This window comes from Topomyia yanbarensis, chromosome 3 (genome assembly GCF_030247195.1).
Source record: "Topomyia yanbarensis strain Yona2022 chromosome 3, ASM3024719v1, whole genome shotgun sequence".
Classification (NCBI taxonomy): Eukaryota; Metazoa; Arthropoda; class Insecta; order Diptera; family Culicidae; genus Topomyia; species Topomyia yanbarensis.
In genome coordinates this window covers 94,400,687-94,424,679 of record NC_080672.1, presented here as the reverse complement: position 1 = coordinate 94,424,679, position 23,993 = coordinate 94,400,687, and the positions used below count along the sequence as shown (strand labels likewise).

Genomic DNA, 23,993 nt, shown 5'->3' with positions numbered 1-23,993 from the left:
TAATTTCAATTTCAACATTGTTACATTAACATCAACGACTTTCCCGAATCAAACATATCTACATTTATCGGTTTCATACGATTATTCGCCAAGAAAGATAGCCATTTTGAATTTCGTGTCCGTTATCTTGGTTGTTAATATGGTAAAGAACATCAATTGTGAAACGTTAACAATCGCCCAGAACCTAACATTTCGATATTGCCCCATCGACTCTCAACAACTAACCTCATTCAATTCAGTTGTTCAGTTGTTTATTCGGCAGCACTGCACATGAATTTACTGCCTCTTCTTTCAACCGAAGCACCGCGTACAGAAAAAAAACAGGTTCGGTTTTCTAAAGCCGAACTGATACCGCTGTTTAGAATACATTAACACGAGTTGAAAATCGTGCACACATGTAAACGGTGCTGAGTGACTCGGTTTGGTTTTCAAAACCGACACTCGGTCGAGGTTGTCATTTCGTTTACCGTGTGAACGAAATCAAAACCGCACACGATGTGGATCGCTCGTTTACACGTGTTGAGACTTTGAGCACCATACCAGTGACTGTACGTACCGGTTGGTTTTCTTACCCACCTCTGGCTATAGGTGAGCTGAAAACCCTGAAAAAGCTGATCCTAGACAAATTCCGGGAGTACAAGTTGCAGACCCATCATCTGCTCATTGATTTTAAGGCGGTGTACGACTCAGTGAAAAGAAATGAGCTTTGGCAGATTATATCAGTACATGGTTTTCCGGAGTCTGGGTCAATTTACATAACGTCATTTAGCATAATTTTGAGAAGTGATCACACTGGAGGTCATTTGCCATTTTTTCAGCTACAGGGAAACACATAATTTACGACTGTGCGGGAAGTCAGGTAATTCGGCATAATTTTGAGCCGTGCTACTGCTGAAGATCTTTCAGCACAAATATTTTTATGTTAAGGAAACCAGTAATTTAGCATAACGGTCGTTTGGCCTAGGTATATGCAGTGATAAAGTTATTGATTGCCAGGAAGTTTTTTGAGTATATCCTTTCTTGTATGTATTATGTATTTTGATTGCATGTTGGTAAACTTCCATCGTTCGAGGGAAGTTTACCAATAGTACTAAAATTGAACTTGAACCAAAATTAATTAGATTATTCTTCTTTACCAATTAATAAAAACATTTACGATTAATGTTGCTGCGCCACATCGCTTCAAGTTGCGTACTGTCTGACATCGCTGTCGCTCCGTCGGACGTAAACTAATTTATAGCTCCTATGTTTAAGTAATCCGGACAAACGAGTGGATCACTGGTTTGCTTGCGAGGGGCCGCCGCTTCCGACACATTATTACTATTGCTTAGTGCAGCTTTAACCTTATGGGTCATGGGTGTGCCAAATGACCGTTGTGCAAAATGTTCGTTATGCCAACTGACCTTCAGTGTGATCAATTCTCAAAATTATGCCAAGTGACCATTATGCCAAATGACAGTTATGCCAAATGTCCGTTATGCTAAATAACCTTCAGTGCGATCAATTCTGAAAATTTTGCCAAATGACCATTATGCCAAATAACTGTTATGTCAAATGTCCGTTATGCATAATGACCTTCAGTGTGATCAATTTTCCAAATTATGCCAAATGACCATTATGCCAAATGTTCTCTATGCCAAATGACCTTATGCCAAATGACTTTATGCCAAATAACTTTACGCCAAATGGCCCGCTGCCAATATCCACGATGGCAAATATTCCTAAATTATGCTAAATAAGCTTATACCAAATAACTTTATGCGAATTGATACAGACTCGAATAAACACTGCATACTACGGCAGACCCTGGTACGGACCGCCCAGCCTGTGCGCCCACTAGGTAGATAATATCTATCTATATTATGTTCGGACAATTACGAGCAATAATGTAATTTGCTGTGTAAGGTTTAACATACGAACTACTAACCTCTGCCATCGCCGGAGTCTGTTGCATTTCGTTCTCGCCACCACCTTCCACGTCGTCATCATCGTCCTCGTCCGCTTCGTTGTAGTCGTAGTCACTCTCAGTAGATGAGTCCTCGCTCTCGATGGGTGTACAGTACTGCTTCGGAATTTTCACCTTCAGCTTAGGTACCAGCGGAGGTTGTGCGACATTTTCGTCTTCCTGATGGACATGTGCCGGTAGCTCCGGAACCGGCGGAAGTTCCGTAGGTGTTTCGGTTACGTTTAGCAAACTGGCAGGTATAGTGGACAGCGTTGTGGTTTGGTTGAAATTAAGCTTAGGGGCTTTGATTTTGTCTTGCATCCGCCTTGATGCATGTTGATCCAACGACTCTTGGCTACTGGACGGTGGTTGCAGCAGTTCAGCTGGATACGAGAGTGTAGGTATCGATTCCAACGGTTTCGTTAATCGAGATTGTAAAATGGGACTTATGAAAGTGCTGGCTGCAGGTTCCACAATTTGAGTCGGTGGCTGGTCACTCGTAGGAAGCAACATCTGTGCGTTGAAATCGGACAGTGGTTGTCTCTGGGTGATCTTAGCTTTTTTGCTTGACGTTTTCCGATTATTCGGTAGCATCGGTCGACCTGCACCGGCTAGACTATTCAGCTGATTCAGATTATCCTGGTTGCCGTTATTATTATTTGTATGATTATCGTAACTAAACATCACAGCCGTCGAACTACTACTAGCTCTATTATCGTAGTTGTTTATGCTAAATCTAACGTTATTATTTATATTGCCAATCGAACTAAAATTGTTAAATTGTCCACCGGGCTGTGCACTTGCCGCCAACAGTTCCACCTTTTTGTCACACTTATGTTTGGACTGCTTCAGACAGCCGCAGTTGTTACATTTCTCTAAATAATTAGCACAATCATGTTGCACAATCGCTTGCTCGTCGCTCGGGGACGTCTTTTCGAATATGTGTTCACATCGAGCACACATTAGATAGAGTGATTTACTAGAGTCCACATTCTGCTGCTGTTGATACTCATCAAAACTAGAAAACTGCTTCTTTCGCACCTGATGTTTGGCCTCCAGATGTGTCACAAGCCTTTCAGCTGACTGAAAAATACCTAAGCAGTACAAACAAATGTACTTCTTATGCACTTCGCGCATGTGTTTGAACAAGTTCCAATTTTCGAAATGGGTCCCGCATGGTGAGCACAAAAAGACCTTCTTCTTGTCTTTTTTCTTCTCTTGCTGCGGGGGAGCAATGGGAAGTAGCGGACTTTGCTGTTCCGGCGGCATTTGAGGAGGTAGGGCTGGAGGAATAGGCAAATGCTGTTGAGGAATCTTGCTGCTCGCGAGCATCGTTTTCATTAGAGATTGTTGCGGTCGTTGCTGATATGGTCGTTTGGCAGGGCCTTTAGCCACACTAGTTCGTATCAACGAAGGATATGAACCTGCAGGATTCCAGGGCTGTTGTAACGGAAACTGTGGTTGTTTGGTGGGCGAATTGTCTTTCTTTCTTCCCTTGCGTTGTTTCTCAGCTATAACTAGTCTATTGTCTTCATCTAATGTGTCTGATGATTCGTCTACCACAAAGTCAGCTGAATTAACACCGACGTAGTTGGTTTTTAGTTGATTACCAAGTAAACTGTAACCCTCAGTGGGGACGGTTTCAGCTGGAAGCATATCAGTTTCCATTTCTTGTACCTTATCGCTAATATTGTGCACCACCGGTTTACTATTGTAATCAATTTTGATCAGCTCGGACCGCTCACCGAATATCTTATCTAAACTTAGGAAGTTACTAAAATCCACTGGCTGTGGCACAACTACCGGAGGCAATTGCTCCATCACTGGTGCTGGATTGCCTTCTAATGTGGGCCGTTTTAGCGAAATCGACAACTTTAGTCCTTCACTTTTAGTTATTTTGGCACCGTTTTCATTTTCTTCCATTTCATCCTCAGCCTCTTCATACTCTTCAGAAGTAAGAGAACACGATTCGTCCATTTCCAATTGAGATCGACTCTCATTGTCTTCGAATTTGATTCCAGCAGGCGCAACTGTGTTGCAACTAGTTTGTTCCGGAGTCGGTTGTACCTGCACGGAAGTTATCAACTCCAACTTCTCTACTGGTTGCTCGTCTTTTTCACAAAGTGATAATTTATTCTCTAATTCTTCTTCTTCTTCCTTAGCCTCGTCATCAGAGCTATCGGAATCCGAGCTTGAGCTTGACGAGCTAGACGAACTCGAACTGCTAGATTTATCATCGTCCAAATCGTCGTCTTCTATATTATCTTCTTTTGCCGCCTGAGGATCGCTTTGTGACTTCTCTTGGGATGATGTACTTTCTGTCGGCACTAAAGAAGCCGCTTCCTCCTCTGGTTCATTGCTATCTCCCAAAGAAGACTTTCCCGAATCAATGGACTGATTCAAAGGTTCAATGTTTTCTAGTAGCTCCGTGTTTTGTTTGATTTCGTGTGAAACCTCAGGGCTTCCTTGTTCTACTGGATCTGGCGCATCTGTTTCCAGTAAACTAGAATCATCGGTCTTTAGCAACTTACTGGAAGGTTCCTGAATGTCGCTTCTGTTCGCACAGGTTGGGCTAACTGACCGTGGCCGTTTGAGTGACGTTGAATCGGTTTCTTCCATAGGGCAACCGTCGTCGGATGCGTGACATCCGTCGTTCGAGATGTCTCCATTCAGGTGGAGTTCTGTGGATAGAAAGTGGAGAGAAAAGCATTGTTGGTAAGATTGTTTTTTAAATATCATCTAATACATTTTATAGTCTAAAGAAACTTCCCCAAGTCATATTGATGTTTTTTTGTAATGACTCGTCCCGTGAGCCAAATTTTGGAAATAAAGTGGCGACTGTGCCAAGTAGATGTCGGTACTCAGAAGGAGGACAGTATTTTATACATGGCTGTCTCAAAGTGTGTGCTGTCGTGTATAGTTTGTGTTCCGGGAACAATGAAGACTCTTAACCGATTCTTTTTAGCCATTCATAAACTCGGTACTTTGGGTAGATAGCCCAAAGCAGAGAATTTTATTGTTATTGATAGCAAAATGTTTTACATGCAGTTGTTGTACTTACATTAATCGGTTTCGAACCAGTTCATTTTATCTGTGATTTTAAGGTTAGGTCGAATATTTTAGAATTAAGTTTTAGGGTTAACCGTACCTTACAGTGATAACTGTGATTTCCTTAAGTATAATTTTAACATTCGATGTGTAAAGATAGAAGTTCTAACTGAACTTATAATGGTGCTAATTTAACTAAGTGACTCTAGTATAATTCTCGACAAACATACGATTACGGCTTAAAAGCCAACTGTCAAAATTCTCTTTGAAAGAAAATTTCGGACAAACCGTTACTCACCAATCACAGATGCTGGTAGTAAACAAAAGAGAATAGTTTTTTTCGTTAACTGCTATGATGTTTAGCCAGTAACTGTTTGTCCTTTCAAAGAGAGTTGGTTTTTAAGCCCTAATGATATGTTTGTCGAGAATTTAATATTTTTTCTCCTGTGCCTGTGCGCGATACCTTACTCAGCGCTTTTGATAAAATGGCAGCTTTCCTCCTGTCATCGTCCATGAATGACGTTTCAGTCTAGTGACAGTACTGTTCAGCACCAGTTACCAGTTACACCGAGAAGAGCAGTGTTGGTAAAAACATTCTCGTTCCCCCGTAACACTGGCCACTTATCCCAGTTTTACCACCCAACTCAACCTCTAACAACGGCCAGCTTTGATGCCGGTCTATGCAGTCTAAACTATCGCATGTCGAATTCGTCCGTTTTCCGCAGTCACAAGTTCTTTGATTTTTCTGCGCGTCCAGCAATTCCTGTGGACTTCGTGTGCTACGAGGACCAAATCTCTGAAAACCACGGGTTTCACTTCTCCGAACCACTTCATTCGTTTAATCAGCATCGGAAGATAGTTCTGTATCCAGCGCATCCAGAAGATTTTCAGCTGAGATTGTATTTGGTTCCAGGAATTCTTTGAGGCCCAGTAAGGGTCACTGAAGGCTATTGCGGGCTGACGAATACCTGTAGAATTTCCCAGTAGCAAATGGTTTGGAGTCAGGACTTCTACTTCAGCTACATCTAGATGGTCGGCTATTTACTATACCCTCGGCTTCTACGTGCAACGACAATTTTGTCGTCCAGTTTCTCACCGTTGTTGTGGGTTGCTTCCATTGCTGACTTTATCGATCGCACAATCCTTTCCCACGCGCCTCACATATTAGGTGCAGCTGGCGAGATAAAGACCCATTTGGTATATGATAAAGACCCATTTCGTATGTGCGTTTGTGAACGTTGCTGCTGATTCTTCGTGTACAATGTACACTGTACATTCTTGAGTTCTTTCCGCAGCAGTCGTTCGAAACCTTGGCGACAGACGAAGTAACGGATGCATTTGATGCAGGACGTGTGGAAAGATCGTGTGCAATTTCCACGTGGACAGCATGGGTCATTGTACAGGTAAACTTTCACCAGCAATGGTCCGAAAATAATCAATACCGGTGTACGTGCATGGGCGAGCAAACGAAGGCAAACGGGCCACATGCAGCGTCGCCATTCTTGGAACCTTTCGGAATCGCCTTCTTCACTTTGTACCACTGATAGACGGCCGCAATTTGCTTCACGACTCTCTTTAGTTGGAAGATGCTGTAGAACTGCCGAACCTCGTTCACTACCGTTTCGGAATTACCTTGACGAAAGGAACGATGAAAAACGTCTACAACCAGCGTCGTAATTGGATGTTTTCTTGGGAGAATCACCGGGAACCTGGCATCAAACGATGTATGTGGCGCAGTTTTTAGACTTCCGCCGACACGTAGCACTCCACATTCATCGACTGTTGGCGTCAACTGATACAAACTGCTTAATTTAGATGCCTATTCTCTCGAAACTTTAATCATCTCATCCTGCTATTGCGCCATTCACACAAGCGTTTTCTTCGCCTTTTTCATTTCCTCTTGACTAAGATGCAGCAACTCCGGTCTCTCCTCGACATCTACGTCTACAATTGTCCACGAAATGGTGTACGTACGCAACTTCACCTAGCAGTCATAGCCACTTCGAGAATCTAGAAAAATCAACCACAGCCCCGAAAAAATTGACCTATGGATCCGAAAGCAGAGTCTCAATTCCTCTTCAGGTACCATTGAAGACTTCTGTTGCTTCGACCAATTCTTCTCGGGAAGCCGAGGAAATTCCGCGGTCCTTTGAACCACTCGTCGGTAACTTCAGGGTACGGATTCTTGCCCCACTTTCTTGCAGCATCTACAGGGTTTGCCTTCCTGGGGACCAAGCGCCACTCTGAGCGGTTTGTCGTTATCAATATCTCCCCTACGCTACGCTACGTATTGACGATGATCGTCGCGTTACCAGGCCAACGCTATTGCGGAATCACTCCATAGAAAGTGCTGCATCACCTTTACGTTGTGATTCTCCTGAACGTACGACATCGAACGGCTGCCCAGAATTGCTGATTTAAGCGATGCGATCTTCGTTTTAGCCGCGACCAACAAGCACCCTGCTTTGCCCTCCGTCTTGATCACTCTGAAGTACGCTACGGTAGAGAAAGCGATTTCACTTGCATCGACGAAAACGTGCAAATGAAGCTGATCCTACAACTGCACGGCCGTTTCTTTGAGCCAGCACCATGGGATACGCAGGTCTCTTATTTTAGGGAACAGACCGGTCTACCCGACCCAACGATCGAATATCTCTTCTGTTTCCTGTTCGTCACATTGCAATCCACTCTTCCACAAACTTAGCATCTCGGAAGGGGCAAAGTCCCAGCAGATGGGGGTTTGTCTAAGCTCCGACTCCTGGTATGAGAGTCCTAGAGTGGGCACTCAAGGCCTCTTTAGTTCCGAGTCCAAGGCGTTGTTGAAGTAGGGAAGCTTTCGGATGTGTGACAGTCCTAAGTAAAGTACAAACTTCCTACGGTTTTTACAAATTTATTCCAGTTCGGGTGTGGTGGTGATGACGGCTTAACGATGAGCGATGGCGGCAGGCAGCGAGCGACGATGATCATGGATGACACGTGCGGCAGGCAGGTAAGTCAAGCTATGTTTTGTGGGCTACGACGCCGAGAGAGCCACGGGGATTTTGATTTACTGGATCCGGGACCACGAAAAACGGGTGGCTCAGCATTTGCGCGCGCAGGTCTAGTCATCCTTTACATTTAGCAGGCAAAAATGCCGGAATGCACGAGGTAATCGTGTCATGCGAGGGGGTCCTTTACGCTAAGCCGTTATCTTCTAGAGAAACACGGTGATCCAATTCGGAAATGGACGCAGCGGTAACTTTTCAGTCAATAGCGTTTGTTTTAGTCAAATTTATTTTGCGAGGGCCGTAGCGATAGGTCCACGAAAACGGCTTGCACTCTCTACCCACTCTCTGCACTCTCCAACTATCCCATAACCTCCATCGTAGCCTCCTAGCCAACTCTAACTCCCGCTCATTGTCTCTCTCACTCTCTCTATTTCCGTTTCATTTTCCGCTCCAATCCACGGCACATTTCACCCAAACCTGCGATCTGATCCACAGCTCCTCTTTTACCATCCTTCACTTTAAATTAACCGTTGCTCCTACGCTAGCTTATTACAATTTAATCCTACGAAACACACATCTTAAAAGAATTAGAATTACATTACGGTAACACCACCATTCGTGTAGATGCATCCAGGAATCGGCAAGCCTTGTGATCGAGTAAGTACTCGACCAAGATTAGTCTCTGTGCTGTCTTGGAGAGCTTCTTCCTTTTCTATTTGTGGATGTAGCGCTGCTTCCAAAAATTCAATTTTCGCCAAATATCCGTCATTTAGGTTTTGTTCCATTCCACAACTCGTGCGGTGTGGCGTTGATAGGTTTCGTGGGAAACCTATTTTGGAGATGAACAACCTCTGCCCAAAATACCAGCTCCAATTTGGCGTTAGATAGAAGGTATCATGCCATCTCTACAAGGTGGCCCTTTGGCGTTTATAAAAAGCTGGTAGCATCTCTGCAGTACGGCTTTGGGACAAAGCCCAGTGATTTTTTGCAAACGCCGCATATTCCACTATCTTTGCTGTTGCTTCTGACTTAGTTTTAAGAAAATGGAGAACATAGAACCGAGAGGAGTCATCTGTGACATCAAATCTCTTGATTTGGATTTAGATTTCAGGGGAAAAGAGACATGCGTGTTTTGCCTTTACTGCAGAAGTCACATTCTTCCTGGAAACCAAACTAGGTGATTTAAAGTCCGCTCGCCAAATTCTCTTTCAGTAGGTTGATTACGTTCATGTCCCGGTGACCGAATCTGTGCCGCACGTATTGGCAATCGTTACTGTGACCGATTCCTATGGCTGGTACTGCCTCGTGAGATTGTTTCAGTCGATAGTGCCCATATTTAAACATCGCCACAGCTAAGACCGTTTACTTCGCAGGCTCTGCATCGATTGGCATCAAACATTATTGTTGCCTGCTTTTGAGTCAGCGCCGAGACCGATATTAGATTCATGGCGAGTTTTCCGTCCGCTAATTTGACGATTTTTTACATCCCCCACGGTGTAACTTGTGGCACCGGAATCGACGATCCATCCTCGCAACCCCTTTTTGTCTTCCTCTCTTCGATAACTTCTTTTGCTTGGAATTGCTAGGCAGCCTTCGTTTCTTTGCTTTGTTGCTTGCAAGCAACCGGCAGAGGTTTTGTTTATTTCCCGGTTTCTTTCAGTAACATGTTTGCTTGAATTGTTGCCGTAACCACCTTTAGTACCGATTCTGACAACGATTCTTGAAATTTCACTGCTTCGTCGATCAATTTCCGCTTTACCAGCTCCAGCGTCAAATCATCGTCCAATCTGCCTTCTAATACGGTGGTTAACGTGTCGTAAGTACTCGGAAGCTTTCTCAGGATCATTGCGACCATGAGATTTTCTGCTAGCTTTCGTTAACTGTGCGAACAATTCTTCCATTACGAACTATTGACCGCCATATCATCGCAAAATGTCCGTTATGTCAAATGACCTTCAATGTGATCACTTTTCAAAATTCTGCCAAATGTCTGGTATGCCAAATAACCGTTTTCCAGACGTTAAAAATAATGATGCCAAATAAAGCGCACTTCTCAAAATTTGTCCAAATATTCGATATGCTAATCGTCCATTAGGCTAAATGTTTTACTCTCGTGCTGGATTTATAACGTGCTTAGAGGCCTAACAATGATGTGACAAGATGGGGAGCATCCAGTACTACTACTCGACTTGCTATTTCGGAGAGGTGTCACCCATCCTTACTAGAATAGTGGAGTAGCGTAGCGTTCTAACCATACAATGCTTTCTGTAGCAAACAGGTGGTCTCCCAAAAACTTTGTACTTTTTCAAGTTGTATCTTATACCACACCTATGACGGAATATTTTAGTTAACTTATATGGCTGTCAACCTGTGACAGATTTTTGGTTTAAATCTGAAAGAAACATTTCTTTGCGTGTGAGGGCGGATGTCATTATTTTTTGATACAAAAATACAAAGAATAATAGGAAAACACTTTGGTTTAAGTACGTTTTGACTGATTAGACGCTTACGTTTTTTTTTTCTTTTACCATGTATAAGCGACAATCCGTGATACCTGAATTTATATACTGAACACGGTGTCTTTGTCGAACAACTTTATTCAAAAAAAATCGGCATCTGTAAAACTTCGGGATATGAAAGAATGGACTTTTCCTTTTCATTTAAAAGTAAAATTAAAATATTCTGTCGGGGGGTCTAGAACAACTTTTTATTTTAAAGTTTTTTGATTGAAAACTTAAGTTTTTTAATGAAATTAATTCGCATTTTTGCTACTAATTGGTATTATAGACATTCAAAAAATACTAAAAGTGAGAATCTGATGAACAATCCCATTATCTACAACTTCGTAGAACGCTATAAATCGATAAAAAATCACCCGAGAAAATTATCAAAACTTCATCAGCTTTTAGGTGTGCGCGGGGCCTATGGATTAAGAAGACGATTAACAAGGACTTACAAAAAATTTTGGGTTTAATTGAACAGTAAATTCAGATAAATTCCAATGTGTACAAAGTCCCACTCCCAGCAGAAAAAATATATTTTCAGATTCCTCCGGATCTTAGGCGAAAATGACACTTTATGAACAAGGAGGTGTGGAAAGGTGTTGACCAAATTTATTCGATAATCTTATACCTTTTCAAGAGGTTGATTAATGTAGTAACGGATTTTATCACGTGTATGCAGGTCCACAAACATCTTGGAAGGTAAAAAACACATGATTCGTTGGGCTGTTTCTATAAACTCGGCTCAAAATCTCTAGTGGATTGTTCATGATATTGCCTTCTATAAAATGATAAGATTTTGAATGCTATAGAATACCCTATATGTAAGTCAACATAGCTCTGGATTTGTTCTTAAAGTTCAAATTACATGTTTTCTTTAGATTTCAATAGTATAAATATTTGCCGAGAAAAAGTACATTCCGGGTAATGGTATTCCGGGAAATGGTACATTCCGGGAAATAGTATTCCGGGAAATGGTACATTCCGGGAAATAATATTCTGGGAGATGGTACATTCCGGGAAATGGTTTTCCGGGAAATGGTACATTCCGGGAAATGGTTTTCTGGGAAATGACATTCCGGAAAATGGTTTTCCGGGAAATGGTAAACCGGGAATCGACGTACAATCTTATTTCTCATTTACTATTGCGATTTCTGTTCAATGTACAGCGATTCCCAAAAGTTAACTAACTTGAACATAAATCTCATCGAATTATTTTTCTATTCTTAATAAAACTGTCAATCAAGATTCTCAATCGAAATCAAATCCAATGACTGAATATCTAATCGAGGTTCATCAAACATAAAGTTAAAATATAGGCCAAACATATCCCACAGGATGCTAAAGAGCAAAAAGGTTGATTCAAGATTACATCAAGCATATTCCAGAATGAGTGAAGGAAAAAAAAGAAGAAGCAAATATATCTGTGACAGAAGAAAACTGTTTCATTTTTCTGCATTGCATCTTGCAAAAGAGTCTTAATTTCGTTCAAATTTTATCTACTCTTCTCTATATCTCCATGATCCTAAAATATCTTTGGTGCGTATAAAACGGTGTAATCTGGAATTATGTTTTTTACGCTTAAAGGTATACTTTGCTAGCATTCAGGTTCTTCTGAGCACACTGTTAAAATAAGGCAATCCGTTTTTTTACAAGTAAAAATGTTTTTGGAATAAAACTTTTAAACCAATAGGCCCCGTGCGAATCTAGAAACTTTGATAAAAATTTAATAGCTTTCTCTGGCGATTTTAGATCGCGATGTAGCTTTCTACAAAGTTGTACACAATGAAATTGTTCATCAGATTCTCACTTTTGGTAATATTTGAATGTTTAAAGCACTACCTAGGGGCAAAAATCTAAACCAGTTTCATTGAAAAGTCTAAGTTTTCAAACAAAAAAACTTTAAAATAAAAAGTTGCTGAATTGAAGTTTGCTGAGTTTAATGCTAAAGTTTTAGCGATGCCGATTTTTTTTCCAATAAAATTGTTCTACCAAACACACCGTGTGAATGTTAGTAGTTTTATTTTTTATGTTTTTCTGCTGCTAGTCTATATATAGTTTCAATGATCATGTAGTTTTTTATGTCATCAATATCACGTTCGCCAATTAATTAATTATTACCACAGAGAACAGACATACAAGGTAGCACAAACTTTTTCGAAAAACCTGTGTAAACATTTCGATGAAAATACATTGAAAATTACCATCGCGTACAGATTCGAATGCATGAATCACCCACCATTGAATCCATGTTTGCACGCAAGGCCCATATAGTGCTTGCTATCCGATCGTAGCGCTAGCTAGTAGCAAACTGCTACTTGTTATTGACATTTCAAAATAACAATTTTATTTCATACACACATTGAAAAACTTACTTGTATGTGAGTTCTCAGTGTTACTACACCCGAACGAGATATGCGATCAGAAATTTAATTTACCTGCTGTTGTACTATCATGTCCAGCTTCAATATCTTCCTGCTCCTCGCTCTTATTGTTGTCTCCGTCCTTAAAATCCATCCGATCTTCACTTTCTTCTACTTCTCGTTCTACCTCATTCAAAGAATCTTCGCCTAGCTGATGCTTGCTCAATGCATCTTTACTTCTACGATCATCATCATCATCAGCATCATCTGCGTCGATCTCTATGCGATCTTCCCCGTCGTCATCTGTGCAAGGTTCTTCATCGTTGCTTTGCACTTTCGTCTGGATAGGAGACATATCCGAATCACTTTTGTCGGTGTTATCGTCGTTTGGTCGCGGCGAAAAATCATTATTGTTTTCCTGCGGCGCATCCAACGCGTTGTCTCCCGTGTTACCTACTAAGCTATCCTGAGATTGGCTAGTTAGGCTACTTTCTGTTTCAACTGGTTCACTCGCTAAATTCCCATTTGCTTTATGTTTCACTATCTGTTCTGCAATTTCCTCTTGTTGCTCATTATCCTTAATTATTTCTGGTCGCAGAGAATCATCATCAACAACCTGATGGAATAAGTCGCTAACAGAAGCACCTGTGTCCTGCACTGGTAATTCGGGAGAGAACTCATGACCTTCCATGGACTCTCCCTTCGCTTCAGTAGTGGTATCCACCAACTCATCTGGCTGCACTAGAGGCCGTTTCTCTGGTTGTGCGATTTCCTGCTTATCCGCCTCAGTCTCGCGTACAGTTTCTTCAGTCGTTGGGGCCATTTGCTGCATATCGATATCTGTAGACTCAATGTGTTCTGATGATTCATTCGTTTCGTGTTCATTCTCCGTTTGCTTAGGATCTGGTTCAACTGCGCACGGCTCATTGCAGTGTTCTTCTTGCGAATCGCCAGTAGTGGCTTCTATTGTTCTGTCCTCAGTATCCAAAGGGATCTCGTTTTCACTGCATGAATTTGGTGAAACGTGCGGAGGGTTTGTTGACGTAGAAGTATGCTGTGTAGTTTCATTAGAAGTGATGGGCGGAGACGCTGTTGGTTCATCTTCATCGTCCATAGTTGGAATCTAGAAAAGTGCGAAAGAAAAATCAATTAGTTTTCTCTAATAACTCATATGTTTTAAAGCAAAATGATTGACACAGATTGCCAGTAGGTTATGGTTAGTAGAATCGTACTATGTTTTATCGGTTTTTAACAAAGTTTCAAAATTTGATTTTTCGCTACTATCAGAAACTGTCGCTCCCAATACTGTTCCAGTGGAATCCAATATGACAAAAAGCAATAACTTGTATTCAACACATAATTTCGATAACTGTTAGTGTTCAAATGAGTGGTGATGAAGTACCAGTAATTAATTCTTGTGAGTAAAACTAGCATGAACCATGAATAATAACAACTGTTTATAATCGTTATTGTTTATAAACAATAACATGGCAGCTATGTGTGTCTGTGTACAATCCATCTCCCACTGACTGGCAGTGCTTTTCTGGAAGAAACTTGTCTGCATCTATGTAATGATACATTTTGTTTTCATCAATAGATGTACACATGTATAGCCCCGAAAATGAAAGGCGACAGCTCTACTGTACATCCAACGACCCATTTCAAGAATGCCTGTTCCTACACGTACATTCTAAAGCCACCTTAATATACAATAAGCGTATCAATTGGATAATTGCAATATATTCGCACTTTCAGAATGAAAAATGATATTTTTGATTCTGGTACCACTACTTGATTCCCACTAAAACACTACTAAAAGCCAATTGCAGCGGGCCGTGATTCTGAATGTGATATTCATTGTACAGTTCAGATATGTGCGAGGGTAGAAACTTCGTGATCGCGTGTGTCATCGCGAAGGGCTCGAGCATTTGTACGTTAACGTGTTCAATCGCGTGTGCTAACGTGTATGTAACTTCGCGTGTATAAATTCTTTTTTATAACCGTGTGCCTTTCGCATATTCGCGCGTGCCTTTGGATGATCGCGCGCGGACCGTGAATCTAATACTTAATTTTTGGTAAACGGCTCAGAGGCTAGTAGAAGGTGAGACCGTATCACCGTACCCGTATCCCGGTCTTGTCGCCATGGAATGGCACTAAAACGTTCACCTTATTACCGGGAAGTTATCAGGTTCGCGCAATCGCGGGTGTAGCTGTTCGTTGTTAATCACAAAGGGCTTAAGCGTTCGTATGTTAACGTGTCACGTGTGCTCACGTGCATGTGACTTTGCGTGTTCAAAACAGGATTTTGTAACCGTGTGGCTATTCCTATATACGCGTTCATTGTTGGATGGTCACGCGGACCTTCATTTTGATATTTAGTTTTTGGAGGGCAATTCACATGCTGACAGGGAATGAGTTACCCCCATTTTACTAGCGTTCCCGGTCATGTCGCCATCGAACTGGACAACCCAGTGGACATGAGTTTTTTTTCAATTGGTCCAATTGAAGGCATGGACCTAGTCTGTTGATACAAAGGATAGAAACTTCCGACGTCCACCTTATCACCGGGATGTTATGTTTGCGAGACTGCGGATATAGGTGCCGTAGATAGTCGCGAAGAGTTCAAGCATTTGTATGTTAACATGTTTGTCACGTGTACGTGACTTTAAGTGTGCAATTTTGTTTTTATAACCATGTAGTTTGAGATCACTTTTGTAAGTATACTTAACTACCGAGGTGTTTTCATGTTGGTGAAATCGCGGGCGTAAGTATGTGTAGATGATTGCAATTGTTTGGTCGCGTTTGTGACCAGGTTTGAGTTATCGCGAAAGAAACGAGCGTTTGTACGTTTGCACCTATATGAGTATAAATAGAGTATAGTAGAGATATACTAATAAAAGGAATCATAACATGCCGAAAAAAGCAAAAAAGGAGGCAAAGAGCTTGATAAGAAGTGTATAAATTGACCGATACTATTTTGGTATACATGGTAATGGAAAAGCAAACTAATAGATGTACAAAAGAAACAGACTAATGAAGTAGAATAGAGAAACACATGTAACATGCAATCAAGCTACTTTAACTCGTCTAAATGCAGCAAATGTTGTTTGTTTACCATTAACGACAGTTTCATTCTGTTAGACTTTCATCACGCTATGCTGACCGGGAATGGATGATTCACGTACGTCAGTAAATTCGACGAGAACATTTCAAATGGGCCGATAAACAAAACGTAAACAATTCTGGTTAATACTTACTTCAAATGGACACTAACAAAGCTTTATACACACCTTAAATAAGCCGATTCTGAAGCCTGGCTGTTGGCGAAATAATAGATTATCGAAAAGTCACATAAGCAAAATAGCTTGTTTTGCTTATGTTCCCTTTCATTTCCCCTCAAAAATTAACGGTTCATGTACACCAAACAACAAAACGGAAAAATTTGTTTATGGGCCCTTTTCTTAATGAAAAAGACTATACTCGAAAAGGGAACAAAAACATCGCAACACTAAGAAAGGGATCAAAATAAGCGTCACATAATCATTTGCTGTAAACAAAAGGGCTCACCCGCACGCACTATAAGCTAACGTCTCGCCGAAAAGGGATTATAGGAGAGGGCACAAAACCAGTGCGATATTTCAAAGGGACCAAAACATTTATCTGCAAAAATCGTTCAAAATACAATTTTTTAATAAAATCTGGTATATTATTCGGAAAAAATGGTTAATTTAACACGGCATTGAGTTGTTTGGTCCTTAAATCAAGCTCCTGTTCATAAATGGGAATATAAAGGACGAGGTAATTTTTCAGACGCCATTTTCTCAACATGAGCATATTGTATATAATGCCTTCATTGTACCTTAATTTATCCAATCCAACTTTCCCGAATGAAGAGAATCGAATGCACAAATTAAACATCGTATTAGTGGCTAATACGATGTTTAATTTGTGCATTCGATTCTCTTCATTCGGGAAAGTCGGATTCATATACACCACGCCTGCATCCATTCTCTGACCCAACTGTCGCAAATACTCAGACGAACACATACACAGATAGACATACTACTAGCACATACCAATTGTACCCTAGTACTAAAAACTACAATTATTACGAAACGATAACTATTAGGTTTCTACTTATTCTAGCCTATGCACGATGACAGTTAACCGATAAATGGGCACACAATGAACCCCACTGTGAGCCCTGTCCACGAATACCGCCACTGAACTGTGGAACAATGTTTGCAAACACGGCACACAGCAAAAGTCAATCCACGTCGACCCGCCAGTCGACCACGCCACAGCGCACAGACTAGTGGTTGAGCGTTAGTATACGCAGGTGCAGAGTATGAAAAAACAAAACATAAAAAAGGCCCATAAGCCCTTTCGGTCTCCTCGATGCACCACTACCAAGGCCTAATGCAACAACCATCTTAAAGCAATTGTCCGTCAGAGGTTCTGTAGCACTGATGCACGCAATATGCTTGATGATGTTTGCAATACCGTCAAACCATTCAATCTTGGAGAGGGCCCAACACTTATTATGCATTCTCATAAAAATCAAGGTATTCCGTTGAATAGCAAAACGCTATTAAAGTTGCTGATAGGCTGAAATCTGCATGTGTTACAGCGTATACGCGCGAGTAGAGTTTTTTTTTTGCAAATGATTTATGATCTTCAATAAATTTTCTGCAGGTGAAATTTGGATCTGAACATTTTTAAGTCGTATATTATATATTTATGTGGATTTTATTGTTGACGAGACTTAGAGTAGTATGTGGTACATTGGTCGGTTTAGTGTTACTCTGAACTTGAATACTGTGAGTAGATTTTACAACATTCTTTTGTGATAGAACTAAACACAGTCGACATCCTGTTTCGGATATCAATTACCTACTAATTCGTGATTCTAGTGTTCCTTGCTGTAGGAATATAAAGAACAGTTGCAAGATAACCGCATCTTGTGACGCGAATTTTAGTTGCGGTAGGGTTTTTGTTATAGAAAACGCGTTATTGGTAGTTTTGCACTCGTTTATTGTGAGCCTTAAGATTTTTCAATCCAATTATACAGCCGTTATACGCATAATTGTCTCATGTATATAGGGTATCCCATATAATATGGGACAAATATGCGTTAATGGCTGTATACTACCAATACAGTTTTTTTGCAAACAATGCCAATTGCTTTTAATTTTCCTAATGACCTCGCCACAAACACCCTGGAGCAGTAAATCATTCCAGCAAAGATTTGAAATGAGCAAATACGAAAATGCTTCACCAAGAACTACAATTTTCTACAACGAGCAACTGCTCGTAATTTCTAATATTTTTAAAAGAAAACATGAAAACCCGTCCAAATGAAGAAGGCCATGCATGAACTGAGCATAAGTTATCAACTAACAGGGTTATTTCAATGATTTGTGTTAGCCAAACATTTTATCAAAAATAATACAGAAAAATCAATCAGTTTTCAAAAGCACACACAAAACATGAAAAAAATATTTTTGATTCAAATAAAAACTATATTTTTCGCTGCTATTCTGTATACCCGGGATTCCCGGGAATTTAGTTTTTGATTTCTCGAATCCCGGGAAACTTCAAACACCCGGGAAATGGAAGCACTACGCGCGAGGGACGCAAATAAACAAGATTTGATCTCACCAAACTAGCAGCTCAAGGTTTCGGAACATGTCGATGTTTCGAAACTCGTTTTGAATATTCAGAGTTATAGGGCGTAGTCTTCGTTCTGACTATCGGCACCGACATCCATCTGTTAAGTTTACGATTACTCCGATCATCCATCCGGCTTGAGCCGAACTCAAGATCTGGAACTCTTAATCTATTGATGACCATCTAGTATTACTGGCAATGTTTTAATTCTCGAATTCCAGGCTTTGATTCTAAATTATTTTAACTTTTTCATTAGCTTAGCTTAGCTTAGGTATATTTTAAATTCTTTTAACTTTTCCTTGACGAAAAACACGGACATATGAAAATTTGGTGTCCTCTTTCGTCCAGAGCCTACTCCATTTCCAGTATATTAACTGTTATTACCTAATAAAACAACTAATGTGATTTTCACATGAGATTTTGAAGCTTCGTTATATTGGTGGAATTCTTAGGGGGTTCGGTTTGTAAACATCCATTTTATGGAATCGTATAGTCCTTTTTCTTCGGTTACTGCACAATCATATTGTACACTTGTACTTCTTAGTGAATTTTTATTAACCATGAGTAGGTAGGGGAAAGTGAGGCGAGTTGAGCACCCCCGTTTGTCAAGAATCTATGCCATACTATGTTGCGTTTCGGCTTCGCCTCATCAGAAACCGACACTAACACATTGTCGGAATAGATTAGCGCCGGCTTAACGCAAATCCTTTAAAACTAAAACACACTATGTGTTTCAAACGACTGATCAAACGTGATGTCTCGTTCGAGCAGAAGTTCTGATGAGACACAAGTGAAGCCGAAACTTGTCTTGGCTTAGCAGGCCTATGCGAAAGCACTATGCTATATTTCACCCTAAGGAGGAAAATTTGGTAAAAACCAAAATTTCTCACTAGGGTGAAAATTTGTTGGTAAAAACCGGTTCTATCACATTCGCCCGAATGACATTCGCCCGAAAGTCATTTACCCGAATGACGTTCGCCCGAAAACCATTTACCAGAATGGACCATTTACCCGAATGTCATTAACCCGAATGGACCATTTACCCGAATGCCATCAACCCGAATGGACTACTCGCCCGAATGTCATTAACCCGAATACCACATTCACTCAAGCATAATATAAAATCGGTAATTGTCTAGTTTAGTGACTTTAGTGAAGTCCGACTTTAATGCGGTTTTTTGCCAAAAGGATGTATTTTAACCCAATTAAACCAAATCCGTGCGGGAAATGTGAAATCTTTAACCAAAGTTTGATAAACTGAACAATAACAAGTGAGCTTATAGAGTGGAGCTAGTGTGATGCGGCTTGACCGCATATCCGAGACCAAGGGTCCGAAGCAACGCAAAGCCGTCCGTTGGACGAGGCGTTGATCCACCCATCGCCGGAGTTATAAGCAAACCTGTGATCCTCTTGTTTGCCCGGTTTACTCAAACATAGGGGCTATAGCCAGTTTAAAGCCGACTGAGCGGCAGCGAAGTCGGACAGTGCACCAGAAAGCGATGTGGCGTAGCCACATTAGTCAACCGTACACTGACCAATGTGGCTATGCGACATCGCTTTTGGGTGTACTATTCGACGTCACTGAGGTTCTGTTGCCAACGCCACAAATGCTCTTCAGGTGCAAACTGATGCATATAAGACGCAGTTGTCAGCTCGAGCGGTGAAATCTTGTGATAAACCAGACAAAATAATAAGAAATCTTTCGGAAACACCATCGATCGAGGTAAATATATATTAAGATGTTCCGTTAACGAATTGAATCAATTAAATTAGTAATTATATCTTGCATGGTGGAAGTCCATTTGGCACAACAATGTTAGTAAATAGTAGCTCATAAATGTTATGTGGCGAAGCTAGTGTGATGCGGCTTTGCCACAATTACCGAGGTCGAGGAACTGAAGCGGAGGTCCCTACTCGGCAAACCTGTGATCCATTCGTATGCTTCGTTTACTGAAACATAGGGGTTGATTCCTTCTTTAAATATGAGCAGTTCTTTGAGTTTGTATACCAAATAGCCCTCGCAATCAAACCGGTGATCCACTCGTTTGCCCGGTTTACTCACACTTAGGGATTGATTCCTTCTTTTAAACATGAGCAGTTCTTTTCCCACAATTAGGGGTTGATTGCTTCTTTCAAACATGACACATCTTTGGATCTGCATGCCAAATAAGTTTGCAAAGAAACTGTTGATCCACTCGTCTGCCCGGTATACTCAAATATAAGGGTTGATTCCTTCTTTCAAAACAAGAGCAATTTCTTGAATCTATATACCAAATAGCTCTCTACGTAATATTGGATTTCGAGACAGGATGATTCTTCCACCTAATTCACGGATGAATCTTCCATCTAAACCAAAGAAAAATGAAACAACTTGGTCATCAGACAAAATATTCGGAAGATCATAGAATACAACTAATTTACAAACAAGTTATTGCTTTGGCTTTCTTGCCCCATCAAGGTATTCCAATGGAACTCGATGAATTGAGGAAAAGTTGTCCAAAGGCTCTCGACGATTTTTTGGATTACATTAGTAAAAATTGTATTTTTGGTAGGAAGGAAACTAATCAAAAAGTTTCTCGATAACCGTTCTTTGCCCCCCGCTTCGTGGTAAGTTTTCGAAAATGTAGACAAAGATTCCTAGAACCACCAATAATGTGGAAGACTAGCACAATAAATGGAACGGTTTGTTAACTCGTGGAAATTCTATGGTGTGTTGAAGCAGTTGCAGCTTGAAGAGAAAAATCATAGTACGTATGTTTTACGTACACTACAAGCGGTACCAACAGCTAAAAAGTCTAAAAATAACTCACGAAAGGACCTAAAACTGGAAACCCTAATTAAATCATACAAACCATTAACTATTTGACTGGTATAGCTTTAGTGTTAATTTCTTCATAGCATCAAATGTAATAAAATTTGTATTTCATCTTAATAAATTAATTTTTTTTCGATTGACTTTTCGATGTTTTTCGGGTATATGGAATTCAGGCGAATGGCATTCGGGTTTATGTTGCGTTCGGGCGAATGTTTTTCGGGTGTTCGTGGCATTCGGGTGAATGACATTCGGGTTTATGTGACATTCGGGCAAATGTCTTTCGGGTAAATGGCTTTCGGGCGAATGTCATTCGGGCGAACGTGACAGAATCATGCGAAAGCACTATGCTATATTTCACCCTAAGGAGGAAAATTTGGTAAAAACCAAAATTTCTCACAATCTCTCAACGCAACATAGTATGAAATAAGGATTTGTGCCCTCCTGTACAAAGACTGGTTTTTACCAACAAATTTTCACCCTAGTGAGAAATTTTGGTTTTTACCAAATTTTCCTCCTTAGGGTGAAATATAGCAAAGAATCTATGAACAACTTTCAATTTTTTCGTTTGCACGAATGCTCCGTCAAACACCATTAGATGATGCAATACTTCAATTGCGACATAAAAGAAATCTAAAATCACAAAATTCTGACAGGATTTCAAAGAACTATAAGATTCAAGCTATATGAAATAAGCATTCAGATGACGTATGTGTGCGGTAATTGAAAAATGCATGCATCTCCGGAATATTTAACGTCTTTCTAACTATTTCAAACATAAAAATAATTTCACAAGATTTTGCAGTTTCCACAAAATTCTGCGAAAATAACTCTACAGCATGGGGCAAAATGAGCACCACACAAATCTCATATGAGTTTATGCATTAAATTCCGAAAAGTTGTCCATATGTAACCGTTTTATACCTGAAGCTACTACGAACGACATTTGCTCGAATATATTATCTAAACAAAATGGAAATTTGAATCTAATAGTTCCGAAAATGCTGTTAAAAAACCATAAGAAGAATTTCATATGCAGAATATGTCCCTAAATCAAAGAAAAATATGATTCTTATTAAAATAAGTGAAATAAATTTTATATTTTGTAATAAAATATAATCTTTTGCGAAATGATAATATTGCCGCTTAAGATTGCTGCCCCACAAGGTTTTTGCCAAGCCAAAAATCGATCATTGCCAACATCGATTATTTTCAAAGATTTTGAATTTTCTTCAGCACGTTTAGTAACTGCATGTGAAGATTATGTTGTTTTCGAACAGTAGAGGAAATTTGGGATTATTTGTATGTTTTGCTGCAGACATATTTGCCTTCAACCTTAGGGTGCTCATATTACCTCACTTCCCCTACGATAGTGAAACATCAGTGCATCTGTTCTGTGAATGCAGGCTTTTACCTTTCGGGCAGATACTTAACCTCTCCTAGATAATTTGACTATGATTTTGCTAAGTTGTTGACATATCGATCACAAAAAAAAAATTCTACCCTTTTCTTTTACCAAAAATGCAATCATAATACTTTTTACTACAGCTAAGGGGGTGCTACGTATGATTGCGGATGCTCATATTCAGTCATTGAATAACCTGTTCTGCAGAAGAGTGGCGAACTAAAATTATGCTGCCGCAATAGAAGCAGCACGTGGTTTCAACTGGCACGTTTTGGTATAGTTAATGTTGTAATGAGATGCTTTTGGCGTAAAACAAGACACATGGGACGGGCTGTATGTGTGTGAAGACTACATAAGTGGATGTTAATGTGAAGGCTATCTGTTTTTGAAGGTTTCTTCGTGCATTAAAGGTTGAGGGAAGAGAAAACCGAGTACGTCGCGCGGATTTTGTGACACCTGAAGCAGTAGTGGTCTGCTAATGCATATTTTATCAAAAACCCAATACACCGTGTTCAATATATTCGTGTACACCGCATGGATTTGTAGCCTTGCATATATATAAATACGTTAGCTTTAGAATTAATTTCTTGTTTAAACTAACGAATGCTACTGGAGTAATTTTAATATCAGTCTTTTGCTTGCAACGCGTAAGGAAGTCGTTTCAGAAATTTATGGTAAAGCGACTTGACGCAATGTACAAACATTTCAAGAGCGCTGATTCAAATGGTCCTTAGTAACAAATGTAAATAAACTGAGTTATTTGCTGCACAGCATGTGATTATTACATAGCTAACGAATACCGAAAACAAGAACTTATTAGGATCTTTATTTATAAAAATAACAAGCATTTTTTTTTTTTTTTTTTTTTTTATCCCTTTATGGGCAGCTAGGGCCGAGGGTGGTGGCTAGCGGGTTTCATACATCCTTGACCTGACGGACAAAGCTATGGTGCCTTGAACACAGGCAACGCAGATCCAAGGCCATCATTGAAATGATAAGTTCTGCGTTTTAAATGTACTTCCCCCGGTTGCCAGACGAATACCTGTAATTATTACTTGTTGCTTTGTATGTATGAATCTAATGTTCAGTCCTGGGTGGTGTATGCGTGGAAGGTGTGGTTTTTAGCGTTCGAGTCCAGGAGTGCATAGCTGTCTGGGTTAGCGGGGGCGTTTACCAATTGTGCAACAGTGCGATCGCCAAAGGCTCGAGCACCTGAATGCTAGCGCGCCTCCAACCCCGCGCGCACAGATCCGATCCTAGAT

General features: G+C 40.4%; 1 protein-coding gene across 1 annotated transcript in view; it reads right to left on the bottom strand.

Annotated features, from left to right (window-relative positions):
* The window catches only part of LOC131693692 (uncharacterized), a 43,326-nt gene that overhangs the window by 8,812 nt on the left and 10,521 nt on the right, over positions 1-23,993 (bottom strand). Inside the window, exons 2-3 of the mRNA XM_058981742.1 lie at positions 12,920-13,967; positions 1,928-4,626 (exon numbers count right to left, since the gene is read on the bottom strand). Coding sequence (XP_058837725.1) covers positions 1,928-4,626; positions 12,920-13,958 — 3,738 coding nt within the window. The 5' untranslated portion in view covers positions 13,959-13,967. The remainder of the gene's footprint in view (positions 1-1,927; positions 4,627-12,919; positions 13,968-23,993) is intronic.